At 42.6% G+C, this 17136-nt stretch overlaps 1 protein-coding gene across 1 annotated transcript; it reads right to left on the bottom strand.

Annotated features, from left to right (window-relative positions):
• Positions 1-9454: 9454 nt before the first annotated feature.
• On the bottom strand, positions 9455-11510 carry LOC134752224 (zinc finger protein 501-like). Its single transcript, XM_063687847.1, has one exon. It carries the CDS (start codon positions 11452-11454, stop codon positions 9982-9984), a length of 1473 nt encoding a protein of 490 aa, XP_063543917.1. The 5' UTR covers positions 11455-11510; the 3' UTR covers positions 9455-9981.
• Between the last annotated feature and the right edge of the window lie 5626 nt (positions 11511-17136).

The following is a 17136-nucleotide window of genomic DNA, read 5'->3' on the forward strand; positions in this document are numbered from 1 at the left end:
ATTTAAACTTTTATGATTTTTACACATTAATATTATTCGAATTTAAACTATCGTGAGACATAAGTTACTTACTTATTAAGTACGTTCCGCCTGCCCGTCGTGACCGCTACTCTTAGTGCTTGAAAATGGAGACCTAGGCTTTCCGAAACATGTCGCGCGAGTGACTAAAAATACGTGAGTGAAACTGCAAAGTTAGCTAAATTAATATTTTTATTTTAACGGGGCTTAATCGCGTATATATAGCTAAACTTTTGCATCAAGCAAAGGGGTAATAGTTATCAATATAACATCGAAGCAGCTTTCATACTTTAAAAAGGGCTATTAGGATAATTGTTAGAATACCTCGGAGGGAGTCTTGCAGATAACATTTTCTAAAGCTGAATATCCTCATTGTGCCGTCGCTTTATATCCTCGTACTCCTAACAGATTTAATTAAGCATTTAAATAAATATGACAGCATTACTAAGGGTAATAAAGTTTACGTTAAATGGTTGGGTTTAAACGAAAAATCTTGGATTGATAAGAATAATGTCATCAATTGAATGAATAAAATGTTGTAAATTAATAAAAATCTTTCATTTAAAAAACCCTTTTCAGGTAAGTAAAAGAGAAAACCAATTTTAGACACACAAAAAACATTTTTATTTATAGCGTTGGTTATGATATTTACATGCTAACCTACTTATTTTAAAAGTTACATTAACCGTGCTTGTTACCTATAAGATAATTAAACAATAAAAAAAAGAACAATTAAGCTTAGGATTAATTTAAACAAATAATAAAACAGTTTCGCTAACAATAAGAAAAAAATAATCGCAATGCAAATGAAAAAAAAAACTAAATTGTCATATGGTCCCCCACTGCAATCATCATACATTCGCAGAATGTATGTGACCTGTGGGGAATAACTACCCCGGACGTCAAACACACTTACTGGAAAATCTTCCAGAAGTTTTTTAAACCCTACCCAATTAATATTTTTATAATCATAATCATAATAATTTATTTGCACATAAAAAGGGGGTTTATCTCCTATCTCCTCCTCTATGTAATCGACAATCCCCCGCCACAATTCGTGGAGTGCGTAAAACTCCTCGCTCCTGAAATGCATGTATAACCCTCTTAAGATCAGTCATCTTCGCCGTTAAGCTATAGAGGGGCATCTCAACCTGCCATAACGATAGGAGTTGGAATTTTCCGACGCTGTTTAGTATCCTTACGCACTCCAATTCGGGTATGCTTTGTTGACGAATTAATGTTGGCGGAGGACAAGATTTTTTAGTTCTGTAACAACACATAACACACATACAATATAAATACATAACAACACGCTATAATAAAGAATAAAATTATTATCTAACTACTCGAAAGCAAGCTCCTCCGTTTTACCGACATCCCCCTTAACTATAAGATATTTGTCCCCCTCGCCGAGCGTTGCCAATTGCTCGTCCGATAATTTTGAGAAGCCTTCAGTATGACCACCACCTGCCCGCCTCGCTTGTTAAATTTGGAATCCCACCTCTTGCAGGACTCGATCAATGGTTTCTGCTGTTTCGGGAGCTCTTTGATGGGGACCCATTCGATGAAATCGGCCCCGATTTCGTTGAAGACGGCGAGGGTGTTAGATGATGATGAAGACATGTTTAGGTTAAATTAAAACACAATTGAATTGATAAAGAGAGTGCTTGGTAAATGTATGAGCTGTTTTGCTTGTGGTTCTTCTTACACTACCCCTTTCTGGGGGTGTGAGGTTGCCATTACTGGGCGGGGCCCTTTTCGGCTGCTTCAATCGCGTGCCGTAACGACGGCACGGTCTGTTGTTGCCAACGATGTTGGCTTTCTTCTTCTTTTGGTTGTGGTTGGCCATCATGGCTTGGTGGTCATGGTGGCCAATCTGCGGCTTTGTGGGTCTTCGGCGGGGGCTACTCCTGCGGCTGAGCTCTCGTGGTTGGGCTCTTTGCCGGCGCTTATCTGGGGGGTGGGCATGGAGGGGGGCTATCCCCTTCAGTAGCTGGTGATGTGACGAGTCGGCGCGGTCGAACATTTTGCGCGCCAGTTGTCCCACGAACTCGTCCAGTGTCTGGTGTTTTAGGTCTCTATAGATTGTCGCGTTCCGCACGCAGCGTGGGGCTCTGACGATGGTCCTAAGGCTTTGCGACTCCTGCGCCCTGAGTCTCCGCCGGTTAGACTCTGCCATCCTGGCATACCAGGCGGGAGCCGCGTAGGTCAGTCTTGACCGTACGTAAGCATTATGTATCCCCAGCTTGACGTCGCTGACCACCGGGATGTCGTCGGTGAACCAGGCGTAGCAGGCTGGGGACAAGCAGCTCCCCTGGGGTACACCCGCGAGGATCGGGCGCTCCGAGGAGATGGTATCTTCCCCTGCCACGTGGAAGCGTCGCAGGGTTAAGAAGGAGCGCAGCACGCGCATCACTCTGCCAGACTCTGTCGAATGCCTTCTCCATGTCGAGAAATACAGCTACTACGTGCTCCTTCTTGCTCATCTTCTCTGCCATGAACGAGAGGACACGCGTAAGTTGAAGTGTAGTTGAGTGTTCGGTGCGGAACCAGAACTGCTCCGGTCTGGGCTCGATGTGGGGCTAAAGCCTGTTCAGGAGCAGTCTCTCGAACACTTTGGAGAGAGTACTCAGCAGCGTGATGGGTCTGTAGCTGTCCGGTCTCCTCCTGTCCTTCCCTGGTTTGGGGATCATGATGACCCGGCCAAGTTTCCAGGCGGTTGGGAAGTGACCCGAGCGCACGATTCCATTGAACACAGGCGCGTCACCGCCGCGATGGTGTGCTGCGGCAGGTGGCGGAGTGCCTCGTTTGGAATCGAGGTGGCGCCCGGGGCCTTCTTTGGGTTGCTTCTTATTAGCGTCTTCTTTACTTGGCCTGGCGAGAAGAAGACCATTTCCTCTTCCTCGTTCGGCTGCTGCTGGAAGTACCTCTCCAAACGTAGTTCCACTTCCCTCGTGTGGTCCGGGTTGAGAGAGGGGTTGGGCTAGAACTGTCGCTCCAAGCTGTCTACGAACAGTTCCGCTCGTTCTTCTGCCTTATATCGAAAGGCCCCCCCTTCGTCGTAGAGCGGTCGGATTGGGTCTGCGGTCTGCCCAAGCTGCCTGCAGAGACGGTGGATAGAGGGCAGTGTGCCGTCAATGCTGGCTATATGGGCGTCCCACTCCTGTGCGGCATGGTTTCTGAGCTCTTCCTTGGCTCGCTCCAAGAGCCGGTTGAGTTCGGTCTTCATTGTGGGGCAGCGTGTGTGTTGCCACCTCCGACGCATCTGGCGCTTCTGGCGTAATAGGTTCCGGATCGCAGCGGGGAGGGGTTTGTACCTCTCGCCCACTGGGATGGTTTGCGAAGATGATTCGAGCGCTGACTGGATGCCGTTGGTGTTGGCTGTTGCTGCGGACTTAACCTCCTCTGCCGTGGAGACGGGCCCAGTAAGAGGATTCTCAAGGGCTGCTGAGAAGGCCTCCCAGTCCGTCTTCCGCCTCGCCTTCCTCCTCGGGGCGGAGCTTGGTGACGTGTCCAGGGTCAGCAGGATCGGCCGGTGGTCTTATGGAAGGTCGGGGAGGACCTCCTGGGCCATGGCTGCTGTCACATCTTTGTGGACCACAAAGTCGATGATGTCTGAGAAGTGCGTGGGCTCTTCGGGTCCTGATGTGTCGAAAGTGTAGTCCACTGCCGCGCTTTGAATGACCCGTCCTGGCTGGTCATTCTTGGAGGAGTTCAAGGCTACGTGTTTGGCGTTTCAGTCCCCCGCCAGGATCGTCGGCGTTGGGTTTTGGAACAGGGCACGCAGTTCCGCCTTCAGATGTGTGGTGGCATTGTGGGGTGGTCGGTAGATCGCATACAGCCGGAGGTCTCCATCTGCCACCCGGATGTCGGCTCCGAGCGCCGTGAAGGAGTCACGGGGGACGAAGTCAACGGGCTGGTGGACGATGGTTCTGCAGACCGCCGCGGAACGGGTATCCCAGCTGGTTTGTCTCGTTCCGCTGGTAGGCGATGTAGCCTCCCATCTTTATGTCTCGTTTCAAGTGGGTTTCGCTGGCCAGCAGGATGTCCACGTTCTGCTCGTGGAGGAAATGACGGAGCAGAGCTACTCTCAGCCTCAGGTGAATTTGCTGGTTGTTTAGGGCAGTTTTCTTTAGGGCATCATGGATCGCCTCTGGACCCTGGGTTGCTGCGGCTTGTAGTAGGGCAACTATTAACGCTGCCATATCTTGGCCCCCTGCCGTTTGAGATGGAGCTGCAAACCCCCAGGGTTTGGCTGCGGCTTCGGTGCTAGGAGTGGGCATCATTTTCTTCTTCTTCTTCTTCTTCTTTTTGGCCTTGACGACATCAGGCTGGCTTAGCATGCCCCTTTGGGTGGGGGCGTTGGCCGGCGCCATGAGTGAGGCAGGCGCAGACTCCTCCACAGTGGGCTTTTTCACGCTGGCCTTGGTCACTGGGCCCGCCTTCTTCGGTACCGTGCGCGCGTTCGTGCCCGCCTTCCAGTTTCGGGCCTCTCGCACATACACGGGGCATCTTTTGTAGTTGGCCGGGTGAGGCCCCGCGCAGTTGGCGCACGTGCACGGTTCCTCTTTCGGCCAGGGACATTGGCACATCGGACGCACTTCTGCGGCCTGTGACACCCCTTGGAGTGGTGTCTGAACCCCTGGCAGTTGAGACATTGCGGGGGGCCAGACTTTCACCTCCACGCCTCTATTTTCACCGAGTTCAGGTAGAGGAGCTCTGTAACTCGGTAAAAATTGGTATATTCCTTGGGGGGCCAGCGAGCTGAACGAAGTATACGCAGCCCGGCTTCCCCCCTCTTGCGTCTATCTGTTTGATGTTTTCAACCGGGTAGCCGAGCTTTTCACACGCCCTCTTTATCTCGTGTATTGGAGTGTCGGATGGGAGTCCACGAAGTGCTACCTTCATCCGCTTCTCCCCATCCATCTGGTAGACGTGCCATTCCAGTGGCACTCCGGCTTTCTCCAGCTTTTCCAGGTGGTTATAAACACACCTGTACTCGTCTTCTGCTTCGGGCTCGAACCGGACTCCTCTTCCCTGGTTCTTTGAGTTCGCCGTTCTGCCTAGTTCTCTGGCTATATCCTGTGTTACCCTGTACCACTCCGGTAGGACCGCGGCCACTATGGGAGGGTACCTGATCTTGCGCGGCTGCGAACATTGGAAAGGTTGTGCTTGCTGCTTCTTCTGCTTCCTCTTGTCCTTGTCTGCCTTGGTTGAGTCTACCAAGGCAGCTTTGGAGGCGTAGGAGGAAGACTACTGCGGAGGGGTGGGAGTCTGAGTCGGGGCCTCCTCTGCTGGGGGGCACGGCTTGACGGCTGGCCCTTCGAGCGAGGGGGTTGGTTGTGGCTGGGACTCTGGTGGGGGCTCCAGGGTTGGAGGCCTCTTCTTCTTTGCCACTTGCTCCTCTTGGGTGATGGGGCCTTGGTGTGTAGCCCCCTGTGGAGGGGGAGGGGGCTTCGGCTTTGGTTCTTGTACGGTCGCCCTTGAGGGACGGTTGTATGAGCTGGAAATACGCGCACGGGCTTTTATATCCGAACGTCTCTCCGTGTACGCACACACCCGTACGTAATTGGGGTTATAAATTATTTTTTTCTCTGCGTGAATCTTTTTAAAAGTTTCCCGATATGACGTCGCATGCTTAACTTGGGCTCGCTACTATTATAGATACTAAGAACTCCGTAATAGATGGATACAGTCTAAGGAAAAACGTGCCTCGAAAATCACGTAAATTTGATTCTCGATCAGATTGCGCCACTACCTTTGGCCTACTCTCGTATAGAGGGCGTTGACGGTTTCGTTTGTTATTTAAAAATTTTAACGCATATCAGTGAAAGAACATGCGTCAAAATAATAAAAATAATTAATGCAAATAAAAAAAAACATTTATCCATATTTATATACATTTTTACGTATTTTTATAAATCTTCATTTTTAGTTTTAAAGTGTGTCGATAGATGGCAGTGAATTTACTGTGGTTACAAAATTTACTATGACAGTACCGCTCTATAATTTTATATCCTCTTTGCTACTATTCAAAAGTATGGCGTATACCGGATCGTTTTTAAATTTTTGCTCGGTGTCATCATCATCATCGCTACGTTCCTTGTCCTCCTCCTCCATGAAGGGTTTGCAGACAGTGGGGGTGCGTATTAACGCCAGCAATTTATTGTCCAACGATTTTCGTCAGTTATTTTAATAATGGAGCCAGATGGCGAGGGTTTTTGCGGAAGGATTTTTGCATTTTGGTTCTTACCGAAATATTTTTCGACCGCAAACTCCTTTACAGCTACATAGTGCGATGTAAACGGCGGTCATTCTGAAGCCCATCGGTCCGATCTTATTAATGATGCGGTTGCTGCTGACGTCGATGGTAAAGGTCTCCTGAATGTTACCCTTCCGTGGTCACATCCTATAACCGGATATTGATGATGTCGCGCTTTAGGGCTCGGTGGTGGTGGTGGTGGTGGCGGAGGAGATGTCGATGGACGTGGAGTATCTGCGCGTTGGGCCATTGTTGAAGTGTATGGTGCTCTTTAAGAGCTCGTTCCCACTATGTCGGATGTCGGGACGACTTTTAATCGGGTGTCGGCGCCTCTGTTCACACTAGTCGGCTGTCGGGACGATTTTAATCGGGTGTCGGTGCCTCTGTTCACACTAGTCGGCTGTCGGCCATGACCGCAGCTGGTGCCATTTGAGGTTCTCATTTGACGCGCGGGAGGCACAGGGGGTGCGGCGCGGGCGGGGTCGGTCCGACATCCGACATCATGTGAACAGACGACGGAGGGCTGACAAAACACACGATATTTTATGTCGGATCCGACACAAAATCGTTGTCGTTCGTGTGTAAATAGCTTCATATAAAATGTTCTGCCGCTACGACACCCGATTAAAAATCGTTCCGACATCCGACATAGTGGGAACGAGCTCTAACATTGAGAGCTCGCTTAAATACAAGCCTGGTCGATTATAATGAGTATGTAAATTTAATACCTGTCATTTTGTAATTATGACTTTTTCTTCATAAAGTAAGGTGGGGCTTCATTTGCGCACAAAGTTAATTGTCCCTTATTTAATTTATTCAATTCGATTGCTGCCCAACTTATCGTTTCTTCCAGCGTAGTTTTGTATATTGAACAATCCTCCGTTAAACGTGCTTTACCACCCTCTTTTACCGTAACACTAACATCCCCTAGTTCGACATTATTATAGGCATCCACAGTAGGGTTTACTTCGCTTACGCTTTTCATTAATCTTTTACCGTCGTTTTCCACTCTTTGAGTCTCGGTAAAAGGTTTTTTTATCCACCCTGCTTGAAAATTCGACACCTACATCGTCTCGCACCACTTGCGCGTAGCTGTCTGTTTAACGGTCACCTCTCTACGCTTGCGAGATAGTGTTTTGTCTCGTGAAATTTCCAATCGAATCACATTCACATCAGCATCTTCAGTACATATCGGAACCCGAGTCAGCTCCGTCTGTTTTACCCAAACCGATGTGGTAGGCTCCGAATCTCCTTTAGGAGCCATCTGTAGTTTAATAAACCAATCACCCCTCATAATACTTTCAGTGTTATCGAGCACACGCGCTTTGGTAATGTACCACTCACTTGCCAATTTACACGGAGGGAAATATACAGGGTGGCTAAAAAATAAGTAAAAGTTGCTCAGTATAATCCCAAAACCTCCCTGGCAACGGGAATGCACTTATTTTTTAGCCACCGTGTATATCGCGAACAAGGGGGGTTAATGTTACATTTGTTTTCTCACTAGTTATTGAAGATTCGATAACAAGGAAAACCGAAAGCGGTAGCAAATTGGTGATGAACATGATGACTGTTCAAACGAACTAAATCGAATACTAAATTAGCACCCGAGCACTCGTGCTTTTATCATATGAAAATTGGCAAAATTTCGTATATCACCGTCCAACTAAAAAATGTAACTATTGGCAGACATACCTACAATGAGATGCCAAATTTCTAATGTCACTTATATTTACCACGCTCGGTGCGATTCATCATGAAGACGTAAAGGTGACATCCTGATACCTATTTTAATACCTACTCTTAAAACGCATTATAATAAATGTATGATGAAATATTGTTTCAGAATTACATCATACCAGGAAACAATTGAGTATTCTCTTAACTTCACATTAATTCCAACTTCACATTGATTGCAATTACCTACCTATAATAATGTATTATTCATATGAATTTTAATCGAAGGCATGCATTATACTGAGAATGCAATTACGATGGTGAGATCATCTACCTAAACGATTTATTTTAAATATATATGCTCAAAAAAAGTGCCTTCAGCGGGGGATCCAACCAATTGCTTTCTAAAGCAACCTCATTTCGTAAGTAGGACATCACCCTCGCCTCGAAGAAACCTTAAAAATTAAATTAATCGCACATTGTACAGTTAAAGCGTATGGCTATATATTACACATCCCAAAAGGTGAACCGGTCGACTCTAACGGGACGGTTATTTATAGCTGATTGGAGAAAACAGATGTGTAAATCTGTAACATACTGATGACCTGTTTCATGCAATGTGCTACCGCTTGCGGTCAAGTTATAATTAGACCTAACAGGGATCGAGTACAGTACAGACACAAATAAATAAATAAAATAATAAATAAATAAAAATATATTTATTATTATTTTTCGCAATCATTCGACGTTTCGAACGCGGCGTTTAAGCAGCTGTGTTGGTACAGACCTATTATATCTACTGACAACATAAAATTATAACCTTATAAAATAAATTACAAGTAAGTAAAAAACCGGCCAAGTGCGAGTCGGACTCGCGCACCGAGGGTTCCGTACTTTTTAGTATTTGTTGTTATAGCGGCAACAGAAATACATCATCTGTGAAAAATTCAACTGTCTAGCAATCACGGTTCATGAGATACAGCCTGGTGACAGACAGACGGACAGGGGAGCCTTAGTAATAGGGTCCCGTTTTTACCCTTTGGGTACGGAACCCTAAAAACTAAATTAAAACTAACTAAAATAGTCCCCCAGATCTGATCCCTGCGGAAGGGTGCCCATAATGCTGGCTACATTCCCCCGCTGAATGACTATTCCGATTCTTTGGCCAAGGAATGAGCCAGCCCTAGGATCTCTGGTGGTGTCAAGGAGCATCTTCTTGAACCTTAAATTATGTACAGTCGCCATCAGATATATCGGAGCGGCCGAGGTGCTCAAAAATATCTGAACACGCACTCTAACGCCTTGACAATGAGGGCTAACGCGTATGAATTCGCCGCTAGCGGCCCCTAGGGGCGCTAGTGTAGATGGTGGTCTTTTCCATAGTTCGAAACGTCAAATGTCACTTGTCACTTAAATGACTGACAGCTGTTCTTTAGTCTTTTGGACCACCATCAACAGAGGCGCCAACTGGTGAGCAAAAAAACGATAGCCCTCATAGAGACGTGTTCAGATATTTGTGAGCACCTTGGCCGCTCCGATATATCTGATGGCGATTGTACATATGATATTTACATTATTTTTTATTTATATCGACGTCAAATTCAGAGTAGTCATTTGTGAGGTATTCTTTCGATATTCTTCACATGATAAGGACATGAAATCTTCTTTGAGACATGAGATAACACGAGAACAGTCTACGCTCGTCAGCAGGGGTGAGCATACCGGGTGCCCTTACGCGTCCCAAACGCGCCAGCTCTACCGGGGGTGCAGCGGTCCTCACAGCTGAAGGCGGTGAGAGCGACTGCCAACTGCCAACGATACAGAGCGATTTCTCTATGCGGTAACTGAAGTGGCGGTCCAACGGAAAGTCTAAAAGATGCAGTAGACGGTCTGGTATGCCTGGTCGGAGTGGTCGGTATAACTTGTATACCAGGCCAGTGTCAGACCCTGTCGAACGCCTTCGCCACGTCACGCCAAGACACCATAAATCTAAAATTGGTGATTAAATTGTGTACGTGTGGACGCTAGATGAGATTGTCGCCATTTTTTTCCTGCTCAAATTGGTCGATTTGATCATCCCGTCTGACCGGGCCTTTATGTATCTCAATATGTTTTATTAAACTTGTTTCATGTAAGAAAATTGTTTCACATATTTCACATGTGTATGGTTTCTTCCTAGTTAGAATGTTTAGTTTTAATCCACTGTGAGTTTTTTTATGTCCTCTTAAATGACTCTTAGATGCAAATCGCTTATTACATTCTTTACACTTGTATGGTTTATCTCCATGGCGAGATTTTACGTGGTGATCTAACGCATGTTTCTGTTTATATTGCTTGTTACATTCTTTACATTTGTATGGCCTTAGTCCATTGTGGACTAGTTCATGTCTAGTTATTTCACCTATTGATACAAATCGTTTGTCACACTCTATGCATGCGTATGGTTTTAATCCACTGTGATATCTTTCATGGACATCTAAGTGATGTTTGTGTAAAAAATTCTTGTTGCATTCTTTACATTTGTATGGTTTCAGACCACTGTGAATTTTTTCATGAGTTTGTAAATCAACTTTTTGTGCAAATTGTTTCTTACATTTTTTGCATATGTATGGTTTCAATCCTTTGTGAATTCTTTCATGTCGATTTAAACTAGTTTTGAACCCGAATCGCTTTTTACATTCTTTACACTGGTATTGTTTCACTCCACTATGAATTGACTCATGTTGGACTAAAAGAATTTTATATTGAAATCGTTTGTTACATTCCTTACATATGTATGGTTTCGGTGTACTGTGGATTTTTTCATGGCTTCTAAAAGAACCTATATTTGTGTATTGTTTGTCACATACTTTGCATGTGTACAGTTTTGTTGGACCGTGGAGTTTTTCATGATATTTTAAACTTTTTTCGACTGCATATCGCCTACCACATTCTTTACATTGGAATGCTTTCACTTTACTGTGAGTTTTTATATGAATATATAAGCTTGATTTATGTGCAAATTGCCTCTTACATTCTTCGCACCTGTATGTTTCCACTCCATTGTGCATGTTTTTCACAGAATTAAAACTTCGTTGTTTTATCAGTTCTAAGCGTTTCTGGTCGTTATGGACTTCAATATGTTGGATTAAAATTGATTTTGAGGTAAATTGTTCACTACACATATCGCAGCAGTATGTTGTGATGGTATCCGTGTGAATTTGTGGATTTTCAGTGAGGCGATTTTTACATATGTCCTTTTTGAAACCGCTTTTGTTAGACTTATCCGACTGTTTTACGTGTTCCTGTATATGTGTGATTAAACTAGATTTGTGTGTGAACTGTGCCTGGCAAGTATCGCAGGTGTAGGGTTGTCGGTCGGCGCTGGGGCCGGGTGTGTGAGCGGGCGCGTCCTGCACACTGCTGGCAGGGCTCGGCTCGCGGTGTGACGTCACGGGACACGGCTGGCTCGCGCGCGGGGAGTGGCGGAGGCGCTCGAGCCTCACGCAGCAAGCCATCTCTAGCTGTTCCTTAGCGCGAGCAGGCAGAGACGTCCTAGCACCACATGCGTCGACCGATGCTGGAATACAACACAGTTAAATAAGTTGGTAAGTCAGGAGATCATTACTGAGCGGAAGCTTTTAGTTACGCGAACCCGCCCCCAAAAAGCCGCTTCCGTACAACTGAAGTTAATTTTTCATTTTAAAACGACATGTACATAGTATGTCTAGCCCTAATTTTAGTTGTTAAAAATATAGAGCCAGTAAACGTTTTGTATTTAAAACTGTTCATGTCAAATTTCAAAATGTCGTTTAAAAATGAGTGCTTAACTTCGGTTGTATCGCAGCGGCTAAGTTCGTGTGATTCTTAACTTAACGACAAAAGAAAATAGTAGAAATTAAATAAAATGGAACTAAAAAAATTCCATACTAAATTGTTGCCATGTTTAAGCATTTTACGTCAAAAATGTGACAGTTACGTAGGAAGTGGCGCCCTCAATTATTTTCTAGCTTGTATTGTTTTCTGTAATGAGGTGTGCAATAAAGAGTATTTGTATTGTATTGTAGCTCTGCCGATGATACAACCGAGACAATCATTACGAATGTGCAGATCTATAGATAAAGGCTACCACGCCCAAGTTTTATTGAATATCTTACGAAATATAACATAGTTTTTTGTTTTCCATAACGTTATAAAGCTCTAGGGGAGAGTGGAGAAGTAACTTACGGGCCACAGTGAGACAGTCCTCTTCACTCTCATCGCCTGACTCCGACTTCATTGAACACTCTTCTACAATTTGTTTTTAGGGTTCCGTAGCCAAATGGCAAAAAACGGAACCCTTATGGATTCGTCAAAACTGTCTGTCTGTCTGTCCGTCCGTATGTCACAGTCACTTTTTTCCGAAACTATAAGAACTATACTGTTGAAACTTGGTAAGTAGATGTATTCTGTGAACCGCATTAAGATTTTCACCCAAAAATAGAAAAAAAAAACAGGTTCCCTATACTTAGGCCTGAAACTCAAAAAAATTTTTTTCATCAAACCACACGTATGGGCTATCTATGGATAGGTCTTCAAAAACTTTTGGGTATTGTTGAGCGTAGACTGTTTTTCGTTGAAGCTCGTACGCCGAAGACTGGAACGCGCTGGCCGAAGTGAAGCTGCCGCTGCCAATTACCTCAGAAATACCACCACCATGTTACCGGGTTAGTGTGAGGGTTAGTAAGAACACTTATTTTAGGGTTAATAAGTTGTTAAGTGTAGAGGTGTTGTAGAAAGACTGACGAGGCTAGGTTGGGCGGTCATATTTATATGAGAGCGCGACCGCGCCCCGCCCACTGTGTCACGTGGGTGAGTTGTGCAGAGTCAGTTTCCATTTATTGGCCAATCAGCTTACGCTATTTTACAAAGTTAGGGAATAGGTAATATTTATTGTGGGACATTGATTCTTAATAATAAACATTGATCGACTTATAACTATGCACGAAATATAGAAATAAAAACATAAACACACGATGATTAAAAGACATAGAAAATTACACAACAATAAAACACAAAATACAAAACAGAATATCTACCTATTTACACGTCAACTTATACCTATTCGCGACAGGTATGTTTACAGGAAAGTCGTGAACACAGTTTTGTGTTTGACCCAAATACCAGTATAACCACAGGTGGCACAGGGATATTATTCTTGTGGACGTCGCGCCAGCTGCACCAGTGGCATTTTGTATGCCAGGGTTAAAACTACATTGCTAAGTCAATAAGGATCGTAGGGGCGATTCTACTTTATGCCGTTTACATGCGACTTAAACACCAACTTTACGAGCCTGAGAAGTGAAATACAGAGGCCGGGAAGTAAGGGGTTGCCGGCCGAATGCATATATACGGCCGAACGTAGTGAGGCCGGATAGTTATGAGGCCGACAACCCCTTTTCACGCCGATGTATGTATAGTGCTTTTCTCAAACATGCAATGAAATAAATAAAAAATCTCCACGAAATCAAAGTTTTAATTCTAAAGAAACTAAAAGTAAACTAGGCACAAAATATAACTACCACTTGTACCTATCTTTATCAGACGTGTCGTATATTTTACACATGTAGTTAATCAATTTATTACACAAATGTTCAAAGGTATATTTATGTATCTTTGATTTTTCGCCTTGCATCCTTCTGACTGTAGTTTTAGCCACATAACTAAGATTACATCGTTTTTTATGTTGATATTATGCTTCACATACATCGTTGCCTTAAACATGGAGTATAATTAACAGGTATTCATTTAATATTTTCGTCGGAACTCATATTAAATAACACAATAAACAACGCACAATAAATCCAATAAAATATAATTACAGATACACAATGAAAAATGTTCAACTTTACCTCCAAAACGATTAAAAAACCACCAACGCGTGTTTGAGTAGACATTTTTACCGCTAATATTTAAATGAAATATGTTTGTCAAAGGACTGTCTCATTTCAAACATAGACAGAGATAATCATAATATCTTTGTCTTACACTGGTACTAGCACCCAAAAGAAAAGGATGAGTATAGTTTTTTTGTTCTTATTTACTGACAAACTGGTTTGACCAACTATATTTTAAATCTGTATTTGTAGGTAAATTTGTAATTAAATATTATAGGAATTTGTTAATAATGTTTTATTTATATATTTTTGTAAATTCGATACAAATAAAACTGCAAAATATATTAATAATCGTTTATTGTTTTTTTAAGGGGTATTGGCAGAATGTCATTCCGAACCATAAGCAAATATTGGTTATAATTTTTTTTTTTGGCTGAATGCCATGATGCTGTGTCTAGTGGAGTCAATATAAAGTTTAAGTTACATTAAATGCACACTCAAATTTTTCTACATGGGTGAATTCTATATCATATTGAATACCCGTATGTAAAGTAACAACTTGATATCAGTTCCCGTTTTTGAGAAATAAAACTTTTTTTTAAATCTTTTATACTACTTAAACAATAATTCCCACATAAGATATTTTTCGTAGAATGGGTTATGAAGCTTATACGACTACACGGTCAGAATATCTCTCGACAATAATGTAAATTATAGATTTATTGAAACAAATTATTATTTTGTTATTTTTTCATGACCGAGGAACTCCCACACCGAGAGAAAAGTTTACTATGGTGGTTATGAAGTAGTTGTATCGATCATGTTTAAAAATCTACCGAGTCACTACTATATTTGTAGAATAGCAGCAAGATTTTGGAAACAAACAGCAAATAATGTTCTGCACAATTAATGGACATTTCTAGTTTTTTGCCAGTAACTGCACAAGTTATGGAAGAATAACATATTCATTTTTCTCTCGATAATTAAATCAATTTCCAGCATAAAAAATTTAAAAAGTATGCGGTATTTCCAGGCATTCACAGAGGCCAATTCGAACTTTATTTAAGATGTCAATAATATATCATTTTGTTATCATTCGTCCGACCGTCTCGCTCGCTCCAAAACATATTTTAACTAGTACGAGCGAAACGCACACGCAAATTAAAAAAATGACATCTTTAATAACAAAGTTCGAATTAGCCTCAAGGTATATTAGGAAAGTATACCTTATGGCTTATGGCATTGCGTTAAGGTTCAATAGTTCAATGCATTAAGTGTCTGTCTTTATATGAAAAAACGATAGCTGTCAAATTTTTATATCTATTCACAAAACGTTTAGAATACTGGATGCTGTGTCAGATATAAATAGACCCTTGAAGTCTTACAACTATCTATTATGCTTGATCTGAATCTTACTGGTTAGTAAGGACCGTCCACTTAGTTATACTTCGAATAGCCGCCCGGACAAATTATAAAGCTAATTTCGAATTTTAAATTTTGACAATTCACGAGAAGAGTAACGTAACGTCAAACGATATGTTTGTCCCTTTTCAACGATCCTGTCATCCGATGCTTTTAGTAGCGGGAGCTGTGAGAGTGAAAAGACGCAAATGTCAGCAATTCTTACCGCTTGGTATTTGTCAGCGAGCGCATCGCGACATGAAACCAGTATGAACCTGGCCCTCGATTACGTATAATTGTAAGGAAACTTGGGATCAAGTTATATTAGTCTAAGGTCTAACAGTTGAGAATAAGACGTGCTCTGAATATACAGTGTGAATTTTTTTTATGGGCCCTGAAGGGAAAGTGCCTTAAAACCTTAAGTTAGCTCATTTTATTTTTAAAAAGAAACAAAACTGCATTCAAAGGTTTTTTGAAATTCGCTTGTCTCGCCTGGGAATCGAACCGACTAAAAATTCCAAACAATAAACACTCCCTATTTTATTCTACTAGTCGATACCACGTCGATACAGTTAATGATAACATTTCTTCAAGAAACATTAGATCTTACACTCGTCTGTCGTACAAAATTTCCATAAAATCGAATATTTAGTACTCAAGAATATTTTTAGACAAGCAAAATTGAAAAAAAAAATTAAAAACCTTTGAATGCAGTTTAGTTTCTTTTTAAAAATAAAAGAATGTCTCCTTTAAGTAAAATGAGCTAACTTAAGGTTTTCAGAGAATTTCCCTCCAGGGCCCATTAATTTGATTATTAAATTATAGTGGTAAGTAAGCGCATTGAGTATGCACTTTTGTCTCAGGCGATGCCGCTTGGCACGATTGATTGTTCCTTAGGGCAAATAAAACTGATTCAGCCCGGTAGCCACGAGATCGTAACGCCCCCCAAAAGGGGGGTGAAAGGGTCGGCTCCCCAAGTCCAATCTATGCTATATTTCTTCCTGTTCTTAGCAACTAGGGCAACTTATATATCATTTTCGTATAATTTAGGAACGAGGAATTCATTTTTGAAAAAATATTAGACCTTTCCATACAAAAAAAAAAAATGAGTTGTTAAATTTTTTTTAAATGTTATGTAATTTTTTGTGACAATTTTCCCTGTTACAATTACAGTGTGGCGATTTGCACTAAATAAAAAAATGGACAATGTAGCCCATTTATTGTTCATTCTGGAAAATATCACTTTAAAGGAATAGCTGCCGAAACGCCTGTCAAAAAAGAGGCGTTTTTTCTTACTAAGCGGCGTTTTAAGTTTCCAAGTTTTTATTCCTTACTTGTTGTTTTTATTCCTCACTTGTAGTTTTTATTATTTTTTCGCAACTGTGTTAAAAAACGTCGTTCGATACACGTGCGGAAATGTCATTCTTCATTCGTCCCGAGTCTTGCCAAGATACCTATCTCGGTTGTTGAGCGTAGACTGTTTTTCCGATGAAGCTCGTACGCCGAAGACTGGAACGCGCTGACCGAAGTGAAGCTACCGCTGCCAATTACCTCAGAAATACCACCACCATGTTACCGGGTTAGTGTGAGGGTTAGTAAGAACACTTATTTTAGGGTTAATAAGATGTTAAGTGTAGAGGTGTTGTAGAAAGACTGACGAGGCTAGGTTGGGCAGTCATATTTATATGATAGCGCGACCGCGCCCCGCCCACTGTGTCACGTGGGTGTGTTGTGCAGAGTCAGTATCCATTTATTGGCCAATCAGCTTACGCTATTTTACAAAGTTAGGGAATAGGTAATATTTATTGTGGGACATTGATTCTTATAACTATGCACGAAATATAACAATAAAACATAAACACACAATGATTAAAAGACATAGAAAGTTACACAATAATAAAACACAAAATTAGAGAATCACAA

This window comes from Cydia strobilella, chromosome 24, assembly GCF_947568885.1.
Source record: "Cydia strobilella chromosome 24, ilCydStro3.1, whole genome shotgun sequence".
Taxonomy (NCBI): domain Eukaryota; kingdom Metazoa; phylum Arthropoda; class Insecta; order Lepidoptera; family Tortricidae; genus Cydia; species Cydia strobilella.

Excerpts from the sequence above, each read along its gene's own strand:
- LOC134752224 (XM_063687847.1), bottom strand. The coding sequence starts at position 11,454 with ATGGCTTGCTGCGTGAGGCTCGAGCGCCTCCGCCACTCCCCGCGCGCG.